The following is a 26,176-nucleotide window of genomic DNA, read 5'->3' on the forward strand; positions in this document are numbered from 1 at the left end:
AGCTGTGACATTAATGTACCAACAAGTGACTTAATAGCAAAAAGGAAGCGGTCTTCCACAAACGCAAGATATTCTTTAGCACTTTCTGTTTGTGGAAGGGTAGTCTTAATATTACTTGCAGTAGTCATTCGCATAAACATAAAGCTTAATCTGTTAGAACGTTCCCATGTTTTAAGTGCATACTTCTCATCCTCATCATTATCATTAGTGGCAATGGGTTTCTCTTCCAAAAGTGACAAGTCAAGATCCAAAAGACTTAGATGAAACTTCATCTGTTCACTCCATTTAGAGAAGTTTAAGCCATTAAACATGGTAACAGATGAAGCTTGCGAATGAATTGAAATACCTGTCATTTAATCATACAACGCTCATATTAATTTTAATTCTATCATTTACTCAGATTACAGAACATAATAAAGCATATTATAGTTCATGGGTAAAATTCTATAATATACTAACATACAAATAATTGCCATATTTATCATACTTGAAGATTGAAATTCTCTGTCACTACATATACCATCTTTGGACAATACATATATCTGACACAAGAATAATAAATTTTCTCTTTCAAGTCTATTAATAATAGAATATATTTTTCTTTGGGTAAATCTAATTCTACAATTAATTAACACATTATTAACTATATTGGCATTTTATGTTATAACTTGGTAACTTTGGTGTACACAAGTAGTAAATAGTCGAAATAAACTTAATACTATAAATAAAATATTTATAGATTTTTCATAAAACTAGAGTACACTACGTACTCAAAATAAATTCATAATTGTCATCAATACTAAACATAAACTCAAGATTAAATTTATACATGAGTATAATTTATGGCCAAATTAAAATATTCAGAAGAAAACATATAGAACATATACAACCACAAATATACAGTTTTGATGGCATAAAATTTGAAACCCACTTAATTAAAATTCTACTATAAATAATTAATCAGAAACATGGTGGACATCATAATTAGATTAGAGAAAATCATGTAAACCTTAATTGCTCTGATACCACATGTAAACTTAATTTAAGCGGAAGCATTAATTAGGATCTTAAAAGTTGTGATTTTCATACCTGAATTGGTCGTCGTAGTAAGTTTTGGTTAGGGTAGAATTGGACTTTAAGATTGGTTTCTCTCCCTTTTCCTTTCTTTCAGACATTCATCAGAATGACAGATTTTAGTATTTTCAGTAAGTAGAAACGGTAAAAAAAAACCGTCGTGTATAGAAGTAGAGAGAGGACCATCTTTATATGTGTTATTACCTATAAATCTAATGTGTCCATCAAACATTAGCATTAACAGATGAGATTAAGTCATTAATAATTTATAAATAATTACAATTAGGCTACAACAGAAGTTTAAATTACAATAAACTTCCAACAATTTGAACAACCTATTGTTCAATCTGGTATTACCACTACAACAATTCCAGCAGATAGCGGCGAAAATTTTGCGACGGTTTTAACTACCATAAAACAGCAACTTACGATGCATATAGCGGCGGTTATTGGTTGGGGCTGTAATCAGGACTATCGCCGCTATATTTCAATCAGGCTTGTATTTAGTGACGTCTTTTTGAAAACCGCCGCTATATGTACCATCGGGCAAGTTATTATTTTATATTTTGTGGCAGTTTTGTTTAAACCGCCGCAAAATGCGTATTACCACATATTGCACTGTTTTTTTTAGTAATAACCATCTGGGTATAATCTAGTTAAGTAAAAACTACTATCTTAACCTACATATGTTTAAATCATTATTACTTAAATTCGTAACACTTTTTCTACATTCGTTTTACGTAAAAAAAATCACAAGTTAAATAAGTTATATATGTTAACTCATGTGAACAAATTTACCAATAAGATTTCTTATTTACTTTATTGGCATTTAAATTTGCATTCAAACATGGATGTAAAAGAAAAAAATAAAATGATACTCTAAATTTATAAAGTTAAAATAAAGTTCTAGAGAGCATAAATCAAAGTTACGCCTCTTTAAAGTTATGCCTTACTTAACCTAAATCAAGAAACTCTAAAAGTAGATAAACATGTACAACTGCGACCCAAATCATTAAATTAAGGAAACCATGGTTATTACATGCCTGTTTATGCCATAACATATCACTTGATGTCTTGCTGCACATGAATAACCGTTGCAGTCGTGGTATGAGAGGAAAGTAACGAAGAGTTTTGGCTGATATAGGTTTTCCATTTCTCTTCACAGGTACGTTGAGCCTAACAATAAAGCCCTTTTTAGTCTTCTGCTTCCATCTTGAACACCTACATTTCTTGCACCTAGTCAAGTTCTCATCATCACCTCGGTACAGCATACAATCATTTGGACAAGCATCTATCTTGGTGTATTCAATACCCAACTTTCTTATTGTCTTCCTGACTTCATACACTGTCTTTGGAAGTTTTGCTTGTTCGAATGCGTCCTGCAGTAAGTCAAGAATCATGGACATTGCCTTGTCACTCACACCGCACATACACTTGATATAATAAAGCTTCACTAAGAATGATAATTTGGAGTACTTTGAGCATCCGGGATATAACTCCTGCTCTCCATCTGACAGTAGATCATTAAAATCCCGCGCCGCGCGACTTGGACCTTCATATAAGTACTGTAACACGTCTTCATCATCTTCTGCATTTTCAATTGTTGTGATGTCCTCACTCCCATGTTGCATCGTGAAATTAAATGCCTTGTTGACTATTTGGTGCATTTGATTCACTTGGGATATCAGATTTTCATCTACTCGTCCCAATCTAGATCTCTCCTCAACCGACTTCTCACCATGACGCAGCCAAATAGTATATCCAGGGGAAATGGTCATAACAACAGATGATCGTATGCATCCTCCCTTGTTTGCATTAGTTGAAACCCACATTTAGGACATGGACACTTTATCATGCCATCGGAGGATGCATTCGCAAACGCAAAGTCTAAAAAATTGTTCAATCCTTGTCTATATTCCACACTATTCCGTGACTTTAAAATTCAGGTCTTATCAATATCTAGTATAGTATCAAAATATATCGAACTAATTAATAGTGACATAAGAAAATTTAGAAAACAAGCTTGTAAAAATTTTCGTCCATCAGAATTATCACAATTTAGTTTTAGATAGCAACTTAGGTTTAGCGAATTACAGTTGATATGAAATTTAGTGAGGTTTGCACAATATAAAAAATATCTTTCCTTCACTTACTATAATTTTCATAAGAGAAATTGTGACGAATAATACTTAAATAAAATACAACGATATATAGTCTTATTAGCACTTTCTATAGTTTTGGTATTGTTATTATTTAAAATTTTTGTCAATGTACTTTAAAGTGAAGAATGTGTAACTAATGTCTTTATTAAATATTTTATTACTTCAACTTGTTTTAACTAAATTATTGTTTAGGTGTCATGCAACTTGGTCGAACGTGTTTTCATTTTACATTAAGTAATATTGAAAAAATTAAATATTAAAATCCAAAATGATTCTATTGTTATTTTAAAAGAAATTATAAATTTAAATTAATAAATTATATTTTATTGTCAGCCACTTTCTAATTTAGAATAAAAGATCCTCTACGGTTCCAATTTGGGAGTCTCAATTATTATTTTATTATCAGACATTATATATTTTTTTATTCTATACCATTTTTAAATATACCTTAGCATATGATATATAACATAAAAAAAAAGGTGATTCATCTCCATCATTATATATAATGTGTATTTCAAATAAGTTAGATGTTAAAGATTAAATTTTATTATGAAACTAAAAAAATATAAAAAACTTAAATTACTAGAAATATAATAAAATTCTTGCCCACAAAACAAAAAACATAACCACTAATAGAAAAAATAATTACAGAAGATTGAAACCCCAAACGCATTGCCTTTCGTGAATTTCATTTCAACTTTGGACTTTTTAATTATTGTCACGATATCTATTTTGGTTAAAAATGATTATTAAATATGCGGGTTGATAAAAAAAAGATAAAAGGAGTATAATTGCTTTTTGTTACCTTTGTTTTTGTTATATTTTTTGAGACTTCCTCCGTTTGAAATAATCATTAAAATTCAGCATTTCAAAAATTAATGTTTTTATTTATATTTTTAAATTAGAAATATAAATTTAACAGTTGAAATTAAATTTAAAAAAATAAATCAGCTTACATTATCTAACATGTAAAAGGAAAGGGAGAGTACTACATGTACTCCGTAAAAAAAATCGATGACAACATGAGTAAAAGTTATGTGTAAACAAAAAAAAGTGTGAAAAAACCGAAAAATTGACTTATAATTACATTTTTGACCAAATTTTCGTATGACAGTTATAGTTATCATTGTTTAGTAATTGGAATAAGATAAAAAAGTGAAAATTGGACACCAAACTCTCTTATTCCCTTTATATATTGTTATAGAAATAGTTTAAGAAAGAAAAAAATTGAACAAAGTCAATAGTTAATGGATTTTTATAATTTGCAAAAATTATTATACCATAATTAATTGTAGTTGGTTTTATATTAAATAAAAAGATAAACTTAACTATAAGAAACCACTTCAATGCATCAAAAAAATTTTTACGCATGTAATAAAATATAACTTATTCTTTAGAAAAAGTGTGAATTATTGTTGCAGATATTTTTTTTTACTTAGATATATTTTTAAAACATAAAATTAAAATAGTTCATAAAAAATACTATTTTTTTAAATTAAATTTACGCATAATTCCATGAGCAAAACACCTCAATGAACCAAATGTATGAATTATTGACTTTTTTTTGGACAAAGTAATTAAAAAATTGATCATGTATACTAATAATTATAATAATAAAAATAAGATTATTGAAAATACTTGAAAAGAGTACTAAAAGAGTATGTTGAATGAATAAGTTTATAATAAAGTGGGTATAATATATTTTTATTTCTCTCTCTTATAGAAATATTTCTACAAGTTATTAATTTATTTTTATTAAAATTAACAAATTTAATATAACTTTATATATTAAAAAATATATAAATTTATTTAGTTTTTATATATTTATATTTATTATAATATTTTTAAAATTAAAAAATTATTTATTAAATATAATTATTATTAGTTGTGCTTATAGTGTTCCATCTAGATATTCATAATTTTTTATTCTCTAATTTTGGGGTATAGTTTGTATTCTCTATTTGTTTTAAGGGTATGTTTACGTTGTGCTTGTCATTTGTTTAGTAATATTGTTTTCTATCAAGGTTTGTAAGGATGCCTAGGAAACCACGGTACAACATTATACGGGAACTCCCGAAAGATATCGGAACTAATGCCGGAACTGAAGAGACTACGGTAAGTGTTTGTGGTTAACATTTCTTAACGTAACTTTATGTGAAAATTAGATATCCTTCAATTGTATCATTGAGCCATGTTGTAAATTTTTATCCCGGCAAAATTACTAGTTTATTAATTAAATTAATTCTCAATATTAATTCTTTCTGTAAAATATAATTCTAAATGCTTTCATATTGCCTTAAGGTTGGGTCCATGACCAGAGGAGCTCAGACATCACGTGAGCAACGTGATAGAGCTCCTCCAATTTCGTCCTCAGCTAATAGAGCTCCGGCAACCCATATCAATGAACCGCTTCGTGCAGCGCGCAACGATCATAGGCTTGCGCAGTCAAGCTGTGCTGATGACCCTCAAACTCCCACAGAACGCATAGAGACTCGGCATCGCGCGGAAGTGGCTGATCATGAATTAGAGGATGAGGATTACGATCCAGAGGTGGATGAAATTCCGTCGTTTGATGACCACATCGACGACTTGTTTACTGCCTAAGAAGTCGAAGGTCAGCACAACAACCAGAAACGCAAAGATACAGATTTCTGGGAAGTTACTGTTATCGGTAAACTTTTTTTTCCTCCTATTTTCGTAAACAGTTATCTTTAAAGTCTTTACTTCTATTTTCCTTTTGTGCAATTATTAGATAGCAATTTTGTTTCCCACACACTTAGAGGACGGTGTGAGAAAAGTTTCTAGGCTGAGCGTGAAGGAGGCTATAACACTTCCTTCCAATACAAAGATAGTACTCCCATTTAACAAAGAGCTGCAACCGATTGGTCAGGTAGCTGGATTATTCAGTGGTTTCTTAGGGAGTTTGGGTGCGGATTATTCTCAATTCCCCATATATGCAGAGAGTTGGAAGCATGTGAACAAAGCTAAGAAGGAACATGCATACGACATGATTAAGGTACATCTTTAAGCTTCAACAATTTAAGCAATTTTGGTATTTCATTTTTTTTTTGGTAAGATCTTTTGTATGGGTAAATTATATGGTTGGTAAAATTTTCAAATTTTGTTTTTCACGTGTTTATTTAAGCACTTCTCATGTATACGTAATTACGACTGCTTGTACTGGATTTGAGTGTCATATTTTATCAATTTAAATTAGCCTGTAATGGTTGTGGCATTTCTTCAAGTTATCAGTCTTATGCTTGTTAGTTGGTCTTGGTTAATGACAATGTCAACTAATTGCAGCGGGTCTTTCACTATGAGGACGACGCCAGAGGAAAAATAAAGCGTGAAATTATGAAGAGGATAGGAAAGAACTGGAAGGATACAAGGCACAACTTGTATCATAAGTGTTATAAAGAAATAAGGACTTATGAGGAAAATCTTAAGCATCGCCCAAAAGGAATAGAAGAAAATGAATGGACCAAAGATTGACGTGGAGAAAAATTGCCGATTAAGAATTTATAATAAGAACAGCGTTGCAAGTACAGTTCTTAACCGACGAAAATTCCGCTTATCAATTTAGAAAGAGTTGTCACAGTTTAAGAAAAAATCTACTGGGAGTAGAAATCCCAGGTCGTCTCCCAACGATTTGACAAAAGAGTGCTAATTTATTAGTTAGGAATTTTTTCAAGAAATTTTAAGAGTTGGAGAACAGAAAAATAAATGATTGTAAATTAAAGCAACGAAAATTAGCAAGAGAAATTATATAATTAAAATAAGAACCTTGATCGGGGGAAGATTAATTGGAAGTTCTATCCTTGTTGAATTTTTCCCAAGTGTAATAGCAAGAGGTTGTTGTTTTCACTTAGTTAACCCTTACCGAATAAAGGAAAGTCAAGTGATTGAGCTAACTCTCATTCACAAATCCTAATCCTCTCCTATGGAAGGATTAGCGTTAGTAAATAGAGAGTTAGCCAACAACTTCCAATCAAAATTAATACTTGAGTATTCCAACTCAAGGGTCTCCTTTCAATCAACCCCCAAGTCAAGTTGGGAATCTACTCCATTGACATGAATACTACTTTCATAGGCATATAAAGGGAATAAAAAGAAGACATGATAAACTAAATAAAATAATAACTGAAAATTAATTAAAGATAAAAGTACTTATTTGCATTAATTAATTCCAAAATCATAAACATCCATATCTGAACAGGGTTAATAGGTAATCGAAAGAGTAAAGGAATAAGAAAACAAACTAGAATAATGGAAACTTCAACGGAGGTAGTGACTCTTCTCAATATCCAAATCAAAAAGCATAAAACTCTAAACTATAAATGTAAAGAAAACCTAGAGGAAGTAGTGTTTCTCTCTAAGATTCCAATCTAAAAACTAAAAACTATGCAAATGAGAATGTGTGTTGAGTCTCTGCTTGTCTCCTGGCTCTAGTCTGTGTTTCTGGGCCGAAAACTGGGTCCAAACTCAGCCCAAAATCCCCAGCGTCTTCTGCGTTTTCTGCACGTGTCGCATGTCACGCGTACGCGTCAATCATGCGTACGCGTCGCTGTGCAAATCTTCAAATCACGCGCACACGTATCGCCAGTCGGAAGAGACAAAGGTAAGCCTTGGTATTTTTTATTATCTCCACAAAAACATACATGTGTATATATATTACACCCCTTACATTTTATATTTAACATCTCTTTCTCATTTACATTTGTTATGTTATTTGTTCATAGAAAAAGTATAAACAGAACGCTTTAAATCGGAGCAAGCAACTTTACACACATACTGGGGGCTCCAAAACATTGGCAAGAAAAAAAGATGAAGTGGTAATAAGTAATTATTTGCATTAAGATTTTGATTAATCTTCCTAAATATGTTGTTGTTGTTTACATAATTGTGTCGATATCAATGATATAGGAAAAAGAGCAAGGAAGGCCCGTTGGTAAAGGAGAGTTGTTTATCATGACTCATAAGAAAAAAAAATGACTCGTATATCCATCCCGATGCGCGTGTTGTTAGTGTAAGTCATGTCTAAAAATTTCAAGCAACTTAGCTTAATGTATATATCGTGCTACTGTTAACTCGTGCCTTTCCAATGTGTTGTATATTTGTAGGAAGTAATTGCGAATGTTGAGAGGCAGGATGAATCCTCTAAGCACCTTTCACAAAATGATTCGCTAGCACAAGTTCTCAGAAAGGAGCACCCAGGACGAGTTCATGCCCTAGGTGCTAGACCATGTCCCACCCAGGTCTTTGGTAACGCTGCTGGACAACCGTTGGGTTCTGCAGAGCCTAATGAAGAGTACGAGAGGAGGATTGCAGAATTGACGGCTAAGCTAGAAGAAGAACAGGCGAAGAGACAGTAGATACATAAGGCCTTGGGATATCTAGTCCAACAGCGAGGAGGCAATTTGCCAGCTAAGGTTGCTGCAGAGCTGGCTTTTTTAGGCAGTACACCGGACTCGTCATGCACAGAACCATCTTCATCTGGTAATCACGACCTGCAACAAAATTTTGAATTTCAATCAATGTTCTTAGATACTTTTGCATTTAAGATTTTTTAGTGTTTTATGCTTATTTTTTTCAAGTTAAGCATTCTTACTTTATTTTGATGATGTTATGATAATCTCATTATATATGTTATGTTTGCATATATTTAGTTTGGTTTGTTATGTTATTTAACTATTTTACTTGGTTGCAATTTCTTTAAATTAATTGAAAATAAAAAAATTAAAGTTTAATAAACAGACATTTTCAAAAGAGGTAAAATAATAAAAAAAACATAAAATTTTAATGGCAATTTTGAATTTCGCTAGCAAAACAGTCATGTTGTCCATTTTTCTGATATTTAGCGGCGGTTATCACCCGCCACAAAACGGCTTTGTTTTCATATCACTGACATTTAGCGGCGATTGCTGCAGCAATTAAATAACCGCCGCGAAACTAATTCACATTTTGTGGCGGTTATTCCAGCGGTTGAAAAAACCACCGCTAACCATTTGCCCGCGCCCCATCTTCTAGCGTTTAATTAACCGCCGCAAAGTGTCGGTTTTGTTGTAGTGTACTATTCTCAGGTAAGGCATGGCAATTGTGGTCTTGTTGAATTAGTAGAAGTCCAGCAACAACTTGTTGCTCGAACACCAGTCTTTTATCGGCTGGAACAAATGGATGGTGGTGCTATTCTTGTTGGGTACATACGTCTCAAAGAGTTCAATGCATTGGCCAGAAAATATTTAGTTATTGGTCAGAGTTACTTTTATACACCCTTACAAAATTAGAAGATTTAATTGGCTTTCTGGATATTTATCTCTGTGTAAATAGATATTTTTTTATAGAATTTCGGGTGTTTTGTTTTTTGAGTTATCAGATCTTTTGCACAGACTTTGGAATGTTTCTTTTGTGTTACTCATCATCATGAACAAGAAGCTGACTCTTTCCATTAGCCATAATGTTGTTCGTGCATACATATACTGAAATTTTCACCTGTAAAAAATGTAATTATATCATTTATTGGATGAGCGTGTAAACATAATTATATTCTTAAGTTTTAGTTGACTAATCTTTGTTATTGTAACACCCTACCACACAGAGCTTTACTCTTAAGTCGTAAAACAGAGGTGGTGTGGTATTACGACCTCTAAAATAAAATAAGTACATATAATAGCAGAAGAATTATAATATGCTAGGAGCCTTGAAGAATAGAGAAAACAAAAATCGCGAAATAAAAGCGCAAAGCTCAAGGAACAAGTTAACTTGCGTGCTAAGGAAACCATAACTATTAAACATATGATAACAGAAGTAGGAATAGAGTGCCAAAGATACAAAATAACAAGCTCCTAACTCAGCCTGCGAAGTCAATACTGGCCGGAGAATATTTACACAAATATACATACATATCCAAAATCCAAAAGTACATATACACAATCCTGCCTCTACATAAACCTCTAAGAGGATAAAAAAGAACAAGTTATGCAGAGAGAAAGCTAAGTACATATATATCTATCATTGTACAACAAAACTACCCAGTAACCACTCCGCTTCAAGAGTCCAGACGCCTAACGAGGTGCCTCTCGACCTACATCTGAAAAACAACAACATAGTATGGAATGAGAACTGGAGGTTCTCAGTATGGTAAATGTGCCACACACATAATATATAAGGTCCTGGAAATGCCAGAGGAAATCCTAGAACGCCGACACTCAGAAATAGAGCTTAAAGTATTAAACAGGAGCCGTAAGAGGTGGTTTTCTAAGAATATTTAAACCTAGCTTAACTTAACCTTAAATCTAAGTCCCATACTGCCATTCCTTCATACCTTCAACTCCATCATGTATTTTCACAGACAAATAGACAGATAAAGACAAGTACAAGAAGGTTACAATTACTGCAGGTAACAAATACACATTTAACATGGCAAATACATATAGGCACACCCAATTAAAGCACAAGCAAGTAATTCAAGTATTATGCATATGATGCATGCCTGTCCTATGGCTGATGAGGCTTATCTGTCGGTTATCCAGCCAATCCGACAAGTCTGAATTGTCCTTAGACTGTCCCCCAACGTGCATCCCCAAGAGTCTATGCATAGCTTTATCTCAAATAATCAATATTATTCAATGGGGGTAACATTTTCGGGAATTTATATAGTGCCCGGTCACACTTACGTCGTAGGGTCAACAGAGTATCGAGTTTTCAACTTGGTACACGTGGTGGCAAGCAACGGCACTTAATCTAGGGAACCTCGTATCTCATATCATTAAATTATTCAAGCCATATAAATAATTCAATTATAATTCATCAACATCCACATCATTCTCAATCGCATCTCATTCATCATCATACATCAATCATATTCAATCCTTATCTTTCATTATCACACCTCCTACTCCGTCAATCAATAGTTCCAATTCAAAACATAATTCATTCTTTTCTAAATGAATCAAACTTAAAACATACTCATTTTTTTAATAACTCAAAATCAAACCCTATAACATTTGAATCTAAAATTTTTCAAATAATCATATAAACAAAATCTCTAATTTTTATAAAATTTCGGCAGCATCTCCTCTAAAACTCGGACTTTGCCACCCTTTTCGGGTCCAAACCTGCATTCTTTTCAATTCAACATACCCTTCCTCATCATCATAACAATCACCACAATAAATCTACCTCAGATCAACAATTAAACTCATACAATGTTCAAATCCAATAACCAAAATTCAACTAAGAATCATAGTTCACAAATCCTAGGCTTTTAACACAAAATACCTCATTATCACAACAACCTCCACAATAGTTATACCTCAAATCAATAATTCACCAAATCATTAGTTAATCAACAAGCACCAAACCAACCATGTTCATCAACAATAACATTCAACCATAATTCTCTCCAAATTAACATAACAACATTCACCATCCAAAATTAATAACTAATTATCCAATAAACTTCAACCAAATATATTCATCGACAAATTACTAAACATTAAACATACACCTGCATTCTAACTTATCCTATGGTCATCTAGCCTAAGTTTTCACAGAATATTATATATTAAATACAAGAAACCTAAACCATACCTTAGCCGATTCCCAAGTATTATTCCAAGACAATTTTTCTAAAAGAACACAGCCCTCAAAATCTCAACTAATCCGCTTCCTTCAAGTTCCAGTATTCACAATTTCAAGCTCCAATTATTTATTCACAACCTAATACACATTTATAACACATATATATCCAATTTAATACTCAAAGCTCAAATCCAATGAAATTAAAATAGAATTATTATATCCTGACCTTACTTAAGCTTCACATAAGCAAGAGTGAACGTTTTTCTCAAGTTAATTGGATCCTAAAACATCAAAGAGCAAAGAAATTCAATACCTCCACTTAATTTCCCAAAAATTGGGGAAGAAGAGGCTGAGAATAAAAGAGCAAGTTACCTATAAAATTGTTTCGGTAGAAACGTAGAGCTCGACGCAGTGGACGCGTGGCCACAAACAGTGCGGCGATCGGAGCTCGGACGGAGGAGTCACGGCAAATTGAATTTACCGTAAAGGTTGGAAACGTTCTTCGTTTCTCTCTTCCCCTAAATGTGTTTCACGCTGCCTCTGCTGAATGGGGAAGAAGAGAGGCTTGGGTTCATTAAATGCTAGGCCGCTTGGGCCCACGGGCCCAATTTGGGCCCGGTTCAATCGGTTTGGCCCGTTCGGTCCAATCTTGGACCATTTTTTTTGAAATTAGTGTCAAAATTCTCGTTTCGATGAGTTCTATCCTAATTTAATATAATATTCACATTTCTAATCTTCCTTATTAAAAATTAATTTATTGACTAATTATCTACTAATTTAACCGGGGTTTACATCCTACCCACCTAATAAAGAATTTTGTCCTCAAAATTCAAATTCAGTTACCTGAAAAGAGATGTGGATAGTCCTTTCGCATATCCAATTCGAATTCCCAAGTATGTTCCTCGATACCAGCTCGACTCCAAGCTACTTTTACTAATGATACTTTCCTTCCACGTAATCGTTTAACACTGGTGTTATCAATTCTTACCGGAATTACTTGTTAGTGTTAGATCTTCTCTTACTTGAATTGGTTTTGGTTCTAGAACATGACTTGCATCAGGAATATACTTCCGAAGCTGTGTCACATGAAACACGTCGTGCAAATTTAAAAGATACAGTGGTAAGGCAATTCTATAAGCTACCGGCCCAATTCTCTTCAGGATCTCAAACGGTCTAATATAACGGGGATTCAGTTTCTTAGTCTTAATAGCTCTTCTCACTCCAGTGGTTGGTGTAACTTTCAGAAAAACATGCTCCCCTTCCTTAAATTCCAAAGGCTTTCGCCTCTGATCAGCATAACTCTTCTGACGGCTCTGAGCTATAAGCATTCGACTACGAATCTTCTTTATCTGTTTAGTAGTTTTAGCTATCATCTCAGGCCCTAACAAACTTATTTCTCCAGTTTCATACCAACACAACAGAGATTGACATTTTCTGCCATACAGAGCCTCATATGGAGCCATTCCAATGCTCGCATGATAGCTATTATTATAAGCAAATTCTATTAATAGCATATACTGATCCCAGCTCGCAGGCTGGTCCAAAACACAAGCCCTTAGCATATCCTCCAAGGATGATATGCAGTACTCAAGCTTAACTGAGTCCCAAATGCGCGCTGAAAAGCTCCCCAGAACCTTGATGTAAAACGGGGATATCTGTCAGATATAATGATAGAAGGCATGCCATGCAACCTGACAATCTCTTTAATATACATTCGAGCTAATTCTTCCATTGTACAACTTATTCAGATAGGAAGAAAGTGAGCTAATTTTGTCAGTCGATCCACAACTACCCAAATAGCGTCACAACCAGATCGGGTTCTAGGCAACCCTATCACAAAATCCATTGCGATACTCTTCCATTTCCATTGTGGAATCTCTAAAGGCTGAAGGGTCCCTGATGGTCTTTGATGCTCAATCTTAACCTTCTGACGCGTTAAATATTTAGACACATGCAATGCCACATCATTCTTCATTCCTGGCCACCAGAACATTGCTTTTAGATCTTGGTACATTTTAGTGCTCCCTGGATGAATTGAAAATCCGCTCTTATGAGCTTCCTTCAAGATACTCTGTCACAGGTCTCCGACATCTGGCACAACGATTCGGTTCTTGAACCTCCACAAACCATCCTGTCTTTCTGATACACTCCACTGTTTTTCCTGTTCAACTACTGGTAATACCTTACGTGACGCTTCACTATCTTGATGAGCCTTCAAAAGTTCTGATTTAAAATCACTTGAAATCTGCAACTGACTCAAACACAGAATTCTAGATTCTTCTCTAACTCCCATATTCAAACCTTGAAATGCCTTTAGTAACTCTTCCTCTCGTAGCATCATCCAAGCTATATATAAAACTTCTGACTCAAGGCGTCCGCCACAATGTTCGCTTTTCTTGGATGATAATTCAATTCAAAATCATAATCTTTCAGAAGTTCCATCCACCTTTTCTGACGCATATTCAACTCTTTCTGCTAAAAAAAATACTTCAAACTCTTATGATCTGAGAAAACATGAAACTTAACGCCATAGAGGTAGTGCCTCCAGATCTTTAAAGCAAACATAACAGCAGCAAGTTCTAAATCATGTGTCGGGTAGTTCATCTCATGCGGCCTTAACTGCCGTGAGGCGTATGCTACAACATTCTGGTGCTGCATCAGAACGCACCACAAACCCTTCAGCGATGCATCACAGTACACTTCAAACGGTTCACTTGCCTTAGGTAACACCAACACGGGTGCAGTAGTCAACCTATGCTTCAATGCTTGAAAACTCTCCTCACACTCCAGAGTCCAGATAAAAGGCGTATCCTTCCTAGTCAACTTAGTTAAAGGTAAGGCGAGCTATGAAAGTCCCTTAATGAATCTCCGATACTATCCCGCCAAACTTAGGAAACTCGTAATCTCTATTACTGAAGTTAATCACTCCCATTTCATCGCTGCTTCTACCTTAGCAGGATCCATGGCTATTCCCTGCTTACTCACCACGTGACCGAGAAATTTTACCTCACTCTTCCAAAACTCGCATTTAGATAACTTAGCGTATAACTTCTTGTTTCTCAGAATTTGTAGCACTGTTCGCAAATGATCAGCATGCTCCTCTTCAGTCTTAGAATAAACAAGAATATCATCAATGAAAATAATAACAAACTTGTTCAGATACAGTCAGAAAATTCTGTCCATATAATCCATGAATACTGTTGGGGCATTAGTTAACCCAAAAGACATCACTGTATACTCATAATGACCATAACGTGTCCTGAAAGCAGTTTTTGGAATATCTTCATCTTTAATCCTTATCTGATGATACCCGGATCGCAGATCAATCTTAGAAAACACACCTGCACCTTGTAACTGATCCATTAGGTCATCGATTCTAGGTAGTGGATATTTATTCTTCACAATAATCTTATTCAATTGCCGATAATCGACACACAAGCGCATACTTCCATCCTTCTTCTTTACCAGTAACACTGGCGTTCCCCACGGAGAAACACTTGGTCGAATAAAATGCTTACCCAACAGATCTTCCAGCTGAGCTTTCAGTTCAGCCATTTCTAAAGGTGACATCCTGTAAGGAGTAATCGAAATCGGACCGGCTCCAGGCACCAACTCAATTGCAAATTTAACCTCCCGATTAGGTGGAAATTCATTAATATCATCCGGAAACACATCTGAAAATTCACATACAACCAGAATCTGCTCTAAACTCTGATTATCACCTAATACTCCCACAGTTAATAACATAATACCCTGACATTCAGTTCCAGAATAGTTTACTATCATAGAGTTCAAATAGTAACTATTCACCACAACAGGTGCTTCTGGAATTGACTTCTCAGAACAATCAAGCAAAACATGATTCTTAAATAACTAATCTCCCAACTATCACAGCGTGACCTGCCTGCAGGATACATCGTGTCCCCTGTCACCAATACTGAGCCTCACCTTGCAGTTGATAAGTTCCAAATTCAACCCATTGCTCCTCAGAAACCTGTTGAGCCTGTAACGTCCTTTTCATAGCCTGAATCCAATTATCTGCATCAGTGGGATTTGAGGTTCCCCTAAAAGTCGGAGGGTGAACTTTCAGAAATGTAGCAAGTGTCATAGGATTGTCCTCATCATTGTTGTTCCCATGAATACCCTGGTTTATCTTATTACCCAGTGCCTCGGCTGTTGACTGCATAGCTGCAGCCATATTTTCCAAAGTAGCCATAAAGTCTACTGGATCATTCCCTACCGGGCTAGGAGTAACGGTGCCTATCCTACTTCTACCTCGCTCGCGACCGCGTCCGCGAGTCGACATCTGGTCCTTATACACACTAAACAAGTGATATTAAGTTGATCAGTCTTAATATCACAGGTCTAATGCCTTAAGTTCCAAATGCATGCTCACAAATGTTTATGCCATATATATCAGTCAAATATCCTAATAGCACATAAACACATACACAGAGAATGTACAGAAGCACAATCAGTCCGTCTTTCAGGCTCTATAGGAACGAACTGCTCTGATACCATAATGTAACACCTACCACATAGAGCTTTACTCTTAAGTCGTAAAACAGAGGTGGTGTGGTATTACGACCTCTAAAATAAAATAAGTACATATAATAGCAGAAGAATTATAATATGCTAGGAGCCTTGAAGAATAGAGAAAACAAAAATCGCGAAATAAAAGCGCAACGCTTAAGGAACAAGTTAACTTGCGTGCTAAGGAAACCATAACTATTAAACATATGATAACAGAAGTAGGAATAGAGTGCCAAAGATACAAAATAACAAGCTCCTAACTCAGCCTGCGAAATCAATACTGCCCGGAGAATATTTACACATATATACATACATATCCAAAACCCAAAAGTACATATACACAATCCTGCCTCTCCATAAACCTCTAAGAGGATAAAAAAGAACAAGTTATGCAGAGAGAAAGCTAAGTACATATATATCTATCATTGTACAACAAAACTACCCAGTAACCACTCCGCTTCAAGAGTCCAGACGCCTAACGAGGTGCCTCTCGACCTGCATCTGAAAAACAACAACATAGTATGGAATGAGAACTGGAGGTTCTCAGTATGGTAAATGTGCCACACACATAATATATAAGGTCCTGGGAATGCCAGAGGCAATCCTAGAACGCCGACACTCAGATTATAGAGCTTAAAGTATTAAACAGGAGCCATAAGAGGTGGTTTTCTAAGAATATTTAAACCTAACTTAACCTTAAATCTAAGTCCCATACTGCCATTCCTCCATACCTTCAACTCCATCATGTATTTTCACAGACAAATAGACAGATAAAGACAAGCACAAGAAGGTTACAATTACTGCAGGTAACAAATACACATTTAACATGGCAAATACATATAGACACACACAATTATAGCACAAGCAAGTAATTCAAGTATTATGCATATGATGCATGCCTGTCCTATGGCTGATGAGGCTCATCTATCGGTTATCTAGCCAACCCGACAAGTCTGAATTGTCCTTAGACTATCCCCCGACGTGCATCCCCAAGAGTCTATGCATAGCTTTATCTCAAATAATCAATATTACTCAATGGGGGTAACATTCCCGGGAATTTATATAGTGCCCGGTCACACTTACGTCGTAGGGTCAACAGAGTATCGAGTTTTCAACCTGGTACACGTGGTGGCAAGCCACGGCACTTAATCCAGGGAACCTCGTATCTCAGATCATTAAATTATTCAAGCCATATAAATAATTCAATTATAATTCATCAACATCCACATCATTCTCAATCTCATCTCATTCATCATTATACATCAATCATATTCAATCCTTATCTTTCATTATCACACTTCCCACTCCGTCCATCAATAGTTCCAATTCAAAACATAATTCATTCTTTTCTAAATGAATCAAACTTAAAACATACTCATTTTTTTAATAACTCAAAATCAAACCCTATAACCTTTGAATCTAAATCTTTTCAAATAATCATATAAACAAAATCTCTAATTTTTATAAAATTTTGGCAGCATCTCCTCTAAAACTCGGACTTTGCCACCCTTTTCGGGTCCAAACCTGCATTCTTTTCAATTCAACATACCCTTCCTCATCATCATAACAATCACCACAATAAATCTACCTCAGATCAACAATTAAACTCATACAATATTCAAATCCAATAACCAAAATTCAACTAAGAATCATAGTTCACAAATCCTAGGCTTTGAACACAAAATACCTCATTATCACAACAACCTCCACAATAATTATACCTCAAATCAATAATTCACCAAATCATTAGTTAATCAACAAGCACCAAACCAACCATGTTCATCAACAATAACATTCAACCATAATTCTCTCCAAATTAACATAACAACATTCACCATCCAAAATTAATAACTAATTATCCAATAAACTTCAACCAAATATATTCATCGACAAATTACTAAACATTAAGCATACACCTGCATTCCAACTTATCCTATGGTCATCTAGCCTAAGTGTTCACAGAACATTATATATTAAATGCAAGAAACCTAAACCAAACATTAGCCGATTCTCAAGTATTATTCCAAGACAATTTTTCTAAAAAAACACAGCCCTCAAAACCTCAACTAATCCGCTTTCTCCAAGTTCCACTATTCACAATTTCAAGCTCCAATTATCTATTCACAACCTAATACACATTTATAACACATATATATCCAATTTAATACTCAAAGCTCAAATCCAATGAAATTAAAATAGAATTATTATATCCTCACCTTACCCAAGCTTCACATAAGCAAGAGTGAACATTTTTCTCAAGCTAATTGGATCTTAAAACATCAAAGAGCAAAGAAATTCAATACCTCCACTTAATTTCCCAAAAATTGGGGAAGAAGAGGCTGAGAATAAAAGAACAAGTTACCTATAAAATTGTTCCGGTAGAAACGTAGAACTCGACGCAGTGGACGCTTGGCCACAAACGGTGCGGTGATCGGAGCTCGGACGGAGGAGTTACGGTAAATTGAATTTACCGTAAGGGTTGGAAACGTTCTTCGTTTCTCTCTTCCCCTAAATGTGTTTCACACTGCCTCTGCTAAATGGGGAAGAAGAGAGGCTTGGGTTATTAAATGCTGGGTCGGTTGGGCATCAGGTCCGGTTCAATCGGTTTGGCTCGTTCGGTCCAATTTTGGACCGTTTTTTTCGAAATTAGTGTCAAAATTCTCGTTTCGATGAGTTCTATCCTAATTTAATATAATATTCACATTTCTAATCTTCCTTATTAAAAATTAATTTTTTGACTAATTATCTACTAATTTAACTGGAATTTACAGTTATGACCTTTCTCTGAAGATGGATACCTTTTTTGATGTAATTGGATTTGGACAGGGACAGATTTATATTGGTTAGTGTGGGGCAAGTGCCCCCACTGAGTTTTAAAAATTTTATATGTAGTATATAGTAAAAATATTTTTTCCCCCCACAAAGTAAATAAATTTGACCTCATCCATATTTATTTTCTTGGTTCACAACATCTATATACAAATAAAAAGAAAAAAGATTAAATTATTTTATTATATTATAAAATATTATATTAATTATTTAATAAAAATAATTAAATAAATAATAATAAAAATCTAATAATACTAACCTAATCAATTTGAATCATTTCAATTTTTCAAAGTGTTGTTTAATAATTATTCAAGTAATTTAGATATCTAATGTTGCCATCTGTTTCTTCTCCTGAACATTGTTTTGCTTCATTGACTGCGTGAATGCGTGATTGTTGTCTCCATGCCGTTTAAATATATTAAGATGGAAATTCATGTGCAATTAACTTTATGTAAAGTTAATAATTGAGAGTCGCTAGATAAAAATTTGGTCAAAACAGTCAAATTATTTAACCGTTCTCAACTATTAACTTCACTATCAATTCTGATTCATCTTTCTATATGATTTTATTTAAGATCTTTTTAATGAAGTGAGAATTGGTTCATATATGTAAAAAAAATTAAACTCATGCCTTATTACATGTTTCTTTTTTTTTTTTATTCATGTGATTAATTTTACCACAAAATCAAAGAAAAATTATAGCCAAAGCAACAGTAGTGTTTTGTGTATATATGGTTTCACTACTACTTTTACGAGCGGTTTTTTATTTTGTTTCATGAATTGATTTTAAAATTATATTTGATTAGAGAATTTAATTTTAATTTTAATTTTGTGTTGTTGAATTATTAACAGATTATTGTTTAAATAATTATTTTATTGTTTTAATTTATTTGTGAGATAATTTGAAAATTAATTATATTTTATAATAATAAATATAATTATAAAAATAATTATCATGTTATGTATATTTTGTCCCCACTCATAAAATTTTTTGGATTCGTCACTGAATTTGGATGTATACAAAATTTGATTTGTAAATTCTTCTAGATATCATATGTACCATTTGTTCATCAACAAATAGAGCAATTTCTAAAACAGTTCATCTCAATTGTGCTTTCACAGATATTGAAGAATTGAATAATTATGAGAAGGCCTAAAACAAGGTTTTATTCTTGTGATTTCAATCAGACAAAAATTCACCTCTAGTGTGATTCATATTATCAATGGTCTTGCATGGTTATGAAGTAGCTTTTTATTAGTACAGTAAATTAATGAAGAAAAAAATCAAAAGAATATTTTACTTCCCAAAGTATTTTTTTAATTTTAAACAAAAAGTTTAATTTTAAACAAAAAATTTAACAATCAAAAGAATATTTTACTTCCCAAAGTAATTTTTTTCAACCAGTATATAGCAAATGATATTCCAAAAGAATGAATTTAATGATGAAATCAAATTTTTTATTTAAAGAATTATTTATATATATTAAAATATAAAATATATATTAAAAATAAAATAATACATATATTTATATACAAATATAAATTGAGTGAATTTTTTATATATATAATATTTTTATATTTGCATATATTTTATTTAGTAATATTTAATTTGCATGCGATATTTGTGTACGGTGCCATGTCCCACAGTAGTCGTGTTACAAGCAAATAAAGAATCTGATCTCTCTAGCATGATATTGTAGGTTCCATCTCATTCTTTCCATTTTGTCTTCTCTCCGACCAATTTGTAATTTAATTTTTCTCCTCATCAATACTAACATATATATAAAGCCAAAATTCAATAACTTTATTTGCTCCATCGTTTTCTTTTCAATTAATTTTAGTGAATCCCTCTAATTTTGTACCACCCCCAATAATTTTCTCTTAATTATTTGGGCCTTTAATTAATTGCTTTGCTTGACCTAATTATGTGCTACAAATATGTAGTTGATCAAATCCATGCATGCATTTATCTGAAGATGTTAGTGTACTACATTACATAATTGACCCTAGATTGTTCATTACATTTATACCCTTAGTAATATTAACTTTAATTATATACTGTGTGACCATATGATAAGTGTATATATACTTATTTATACTAATACGATTACTTATGGATCCATATATAGGTCCTAACTATATATATCTATGTAATGAATGTGTAGGGCGCATGTGACTAATTAAATCAAAGTTAACCAATTTTGACGAGCAAGAAAAAAGCAATTAAGTGACGTTTATTGTGAAATGGAGCACGCAAAGCTCACTTCCGTAAACACACCAACATGCTCATAACTCCGCTCTTCGCCGCGCCTTTTTCTTTGCCACTTAACCGTTTTTTTCTTTCTTCCAAAAATATAATTTATATACTAATTTTAGTTACTAATAATTTAATTTATTTCTAATACATATATTAATATATATTTTATACTAATAACTAATTTTAATAGTTAATTTTAATATATACATAATATAATTTTTTTAGTATGATTTAGCCAAATTAAATATTTTTCAGTCATTATACAAAAATTATCAAACCACTAATCCAAAAAATTTAAGTTAACAAGTGAAGCAATATAAATAGTTATGACTAATAATTACTATATTCTAAAATTATTCGTTCAAAAAATTTAAATTAATAGATGAAAATATCATAAATAGTTATATTTTTAATAAAGATAATTTTAGATATTTTTATATGAAGTTTATCGTATGTATTTGTTTACAGAGACAGGACATTGAGATATTGAGACAATGTGTCCAGAGATACTAAATTAGTGTATTTTGTGTCCATTATGATAGAAAGGATAGAAACAATAACAATGGACACAATTTATTTTTTATTTTTTTTATTATTCTTGTTAATTTTTCATAATTATATTTTTTATTATTATATTTTTCATCTCAAATTTTTTTAATGAAAAAAAATGAGAATGAATTGAATTTTCATAATTTGTTCTAGTTTATCACTAAACAGAATATAAGAACACAAAATTTTATATCTCTGCCCATTAATATCTTATCCTGTCTTGTTCTCAATATCTTGTAGTGTCCTCTTCTAAAAAACAAACGCAGCTTATATGATTGATGAATAAACAACTTTTTTGTGTAGAAGAAATTTGAAAGAGAGAAAAAAAAAACAGGGATATGATGATATAGCTTGTATTGTACAAGTAAGTACAAAATTCTTAGCTTTAAATAGCGTCAGAAACCGTTCCATGCCCCACGACTCCACCCTCCATCACCACTCCTACTATATCTCTCAATTTTCTGCTTACCATTAATTCACATTCACACACACACACATAAACACATTCTCTTCTTTTAATTAAAGTTTGTTCTCATTATCTCTCAAAGCACACACTACTACTACTACATCCTTTTCAATTCATTAATTCTACTATTATTCATCACGTTTTCCGAAATGGCAAAACAACTCCCTCATACTCTTCTTCTCCGCCATGCATTGTTTTGTTCCTTAATCTTCACACAAATCTTAGCCAAATCAACAACCTACAATGTGGTCAACTTTGGAGCCGACCCGACCGGCCTCAAGGACTCCACACTGGCCTTCCTAGGTGCCTGGAGCAATGCGTGCGGGTCCTGGCGACCCGCACGCATCCAAGTACCTCCAGGGCAGTTCCTGCTTGGAACTGCCACGAGGTTCGGAGGGCCATGCAACAACAAGGTAATCTCCATAAGCATGGGAGGGGCGACGTTGGTGGGTCCCTCTGACTACAGGGCCATCGGAGAAGCACTGCATTGGTTGACTTTTGACCAGGTCAGCGGCGTTAGGATTCACGGTGGCGTTCTTGATGCCCGTGGCGGTTCCTTGTGGGCTTGCAAGAGTTCGGGCCAACCTTGCCCAATTGGAGCCATAGTAAGTTCCACCAACATTATTATTGAAATTTGAATGAAAATGGAGTAGTAAGTGGGTTACGGGAATGGGGGGCATTACTGTCTTTTCAGCTAAATCCAGGTGAAAAGAGAGATGATGAAACTGTTTTGTAACCGTTCACTCTCTCTGTTGAAGCAAAATTGGCAAGTGTCCGAGGTAGACACTCAATAAGGTTTTGAACTTTTGATACGATGTTGTTGGTCCACAAAATAGTGTATCATTGTATATTATCATGCTAGGAGACTAATTAACGGATTTTTAGCTAACATATAACTAATGACTATTTTTTTATTGACTTTCTTTCATAAATTAAAAATAAACTTTGATTAATTAATGTCTTATGCATATTAATTATTTAAGAATGAAAAATTTTGCCATATAGCATTCCTATGTTATATAGAGTAGTATTTTTGTGTGGATCCTGTTCGCCAGATTTACGGCTTCAAAACTCATCACTCCCATGCACCTTTCATTCTTTATCGCCACCATTCCCACCACATGACAAAATAAATAATACAAAAATTAAACTCATGTTTATTCAATTTATATACTATCTTCCTAATAATTTCTTAGCGAATACGGAAAAAATATTGAATATTTACAAATTTAATAAAGAATAATGATATCACTCGTATTTTGATAGGGTTACTCATTCTTTTTAATAAATTTATTAAAGAAAATTATGTATAATAAAATAATTATTATCCTGATTTAAAATTAAGTGAATGATTATTTGTGGAAGCAGACACTTGGAATCACAAATTCCAACAACGTTGTTGTTACGGGGTTGACCTCAATTAACAGTCAACTGTTTCACATGATCATCAGTGGATGCAACAACGTCCAAGTGCATGGAGTGAAGATCATGGCCCCCGGAAACAGCCCCAACACCGACGGCATCCACGTTCAGTTCTCCTCTGACGTCACCATTCTCAACCCAAGAATCCGGACCGGCGACGACTGTGTCTCCGTCGGCCCCGGCACCAAAAATTTGTGGGTTGAGGATATTGCATGTGGACCTGGCCATGGAATTAGGTTTATTTCTCAATTTAATGCATTTGTTTTATTTTGTTTGAATTCAGCGAATGATTTCTGTTGGTTAACATTAAAGTAATTTTATAGTATCAGATGATAAAAAATTCAAAATTATCAAAGTAAGTAATAATTTAGTATAATTTGTAAGGGACAAATATTATTATTTCTAAATATAGTATTGTCATTCTTTGCTTTTGTATTTTTTAAAGATTATTCTCTAATATAAGTGACATTATGAGATAATCTTAAACTGTTTTACATAAAAACTAGAAACTAAAATTATTATTAATATATAAAAAAAATGACATTATTAAAAATGGAAGTGTCATGGTCTTTAATAATAGTACAGCTATTAGGGTGGTATAAAAAATCAAACTACAGAAAAAAAATTCTAATTTTTTAATTTAAATATATATACGTTTTTAATTAATTAAAAATATTTTTTATTTTTTAAAATACGATATATTTAAGTCTTTCTGCTATCTTCAAAGGGAGACTTAGATGTGCGTTTTAGAAAATAAAGGATGTTTTTGTAATTTTAATTCGTTAAAAACTTATTTATCTTTGAGATAAAAAATCAGGACCTATTTAGTATTGAGTTTAATTTTGATGCACTAACAGTATAAATACCGTCGTATAATCACTATTTTTTTGGATGATCATGTTGCCAATATAAAAAATAGTTATTTGATCCAGGGTAAAACTACTTTAGACAATGCATTAAAATTAAATTTTTTGTTGTTTACTCTAAACTTTATTTGATGAATTATTATTATGAATGTTTTTGTGTGGTGCAGCATAGGAAGCTTAGGATGGGGCATGAACGAAGATGGTGTGATCAATGTGACGGTTAGAACGGCAACATTCTCAAAGACTATGAATGGTTTTAGGATAAAATCTTGGGGGAGACCCAGCAATGGGTTTGTGAATGATGTACATTTTGAGCATGCATTTATGTCTGATGTTCAAAATCCCATTGTCATTGACCAACATTACTGCCCTTATTACACTGGCTGCCCTCAAATGGTAATCACTTTCATTCTATCTCCTTATTCATTTCTAGGGGTACTTTTGTCTTATTGCCTTCTTAGGTGTTTTTGTTGCAAATTGTAACTCTTGCGGGCACTTATATGTAATTCTTACTGTAGGCCTCTGGAATCAGAATCAGCGACATTTCGTATAAGGACATACATGGAACATCTGCAACACAGGTTGCTGTGAAATTTGATTGTAGTTTGAAGCATCCATGCAGACGGTTAAGGTTGGAGGATGTGAACCTAACCTACAAGAACCAAGTTCCTCAAGCATCTTGTAGAAATGCCGGTGGAACTGCATTTGGTACAGTTCAACCCGAGAGTTGTTTATAGGGTAATTAGTTCCGTGTACATATGATTTATCATGAGATATATTGCGTCGATTCATATTTTATCGTGAGTTGTTACGATGAGTTTGGTTTGTGTTTTTATTTATTGTTTATATTTTTAGTGTTTTCTATTTTTAAGATTTTGTGAAAAAAAAAAAGAGAAAACAATGAAAATAATACAATCATATTTTCTGTTTTCATATGTTTTTTCTCTTTTCACAAAATTTTAAAAATAAAAAATATTAAAGATAACAACAAAAATAAAATACAAACCAAATGCATAGTTAATGATTTTTTGTTTTTGTATTTTTGGTCAACATTTTTCTTGTAACTTCATTTTGTGTACGTGTGTGTTTGGTTGAACAACTTTATAGTCTTTTGATGAGTTTATATATACTGGAGTTTTGTTGGTGGGTGAGAAAAGGTAACTTGTTTGAGAGTATGATATTTGTAATTTATGTGGTGATTACCACTAGGTTTTTGTGTTTTGTGTATGTGGTTTTTTCTTTTTCTTCTTTTCCTTACCAATCATTTGTGTTTCACTACTTTGTTATTGATTACAGAAGTTACAATGAATTTCTAACTAGGTATATAATGTATATCTACTGAATTTATATGCCATTATTGGAGGGTTATAGGGAGAGAATGACAAAAAAAGTAAAAAATAATAATTCATTTTATTAGTTGTTTCAAATTATAGATTTG

General features: G+C 33.1%; 1 protein-coding gene across 1 annotated transcript; it reads left to right on the forward strand.

Moving 5' to 3' along the window:
* Positions 1 to 22,386: 22,386 nt before the first annotated feature.
* LOC107637568 (polygalacturonase-like) lies at positions 22,387 to 25,962 on the forward strand. Its single transcript, XM_016340971.3, has 4 exons — positions 22,387 to 23,055; positions 23,819 to 24,108; positions 24,906 to 25,134; positions 25,257 to 25,962. The coding sequence occupies exons 1-4, from the start codon at positions 22,600 to 22,602 to the stop codon at positions 25,473 to 25,475; spliced, it is 1,194 nt and encodes a 397-aa protein (XP_016196457.1). The 5' UTR covers positions 22,387 to 22,599; the 3' UTR covers positions 25,476 to 25,962.
* The last annotated feature ends 214 nt before the right edge of the window (positions 25,963 to 26,176 follow it).

The sequence above is a fragment of the Arachis ipaensis genome, chromosome B4 (genome assembly GCF_059453495.1).
Source record: "Arachis ipaensis isolate K30076 ecotype BB chromosome B4, ASM5945349v1, whole genome shotgun sequence".
Taxonomy (NCBI): domain Eukaryota; kingdom Viridiplantae; phylum Streptophyta; class Magnoliopsida; order Fabales; family Fabaceae; genus Arachis; species Arachis ipaensis.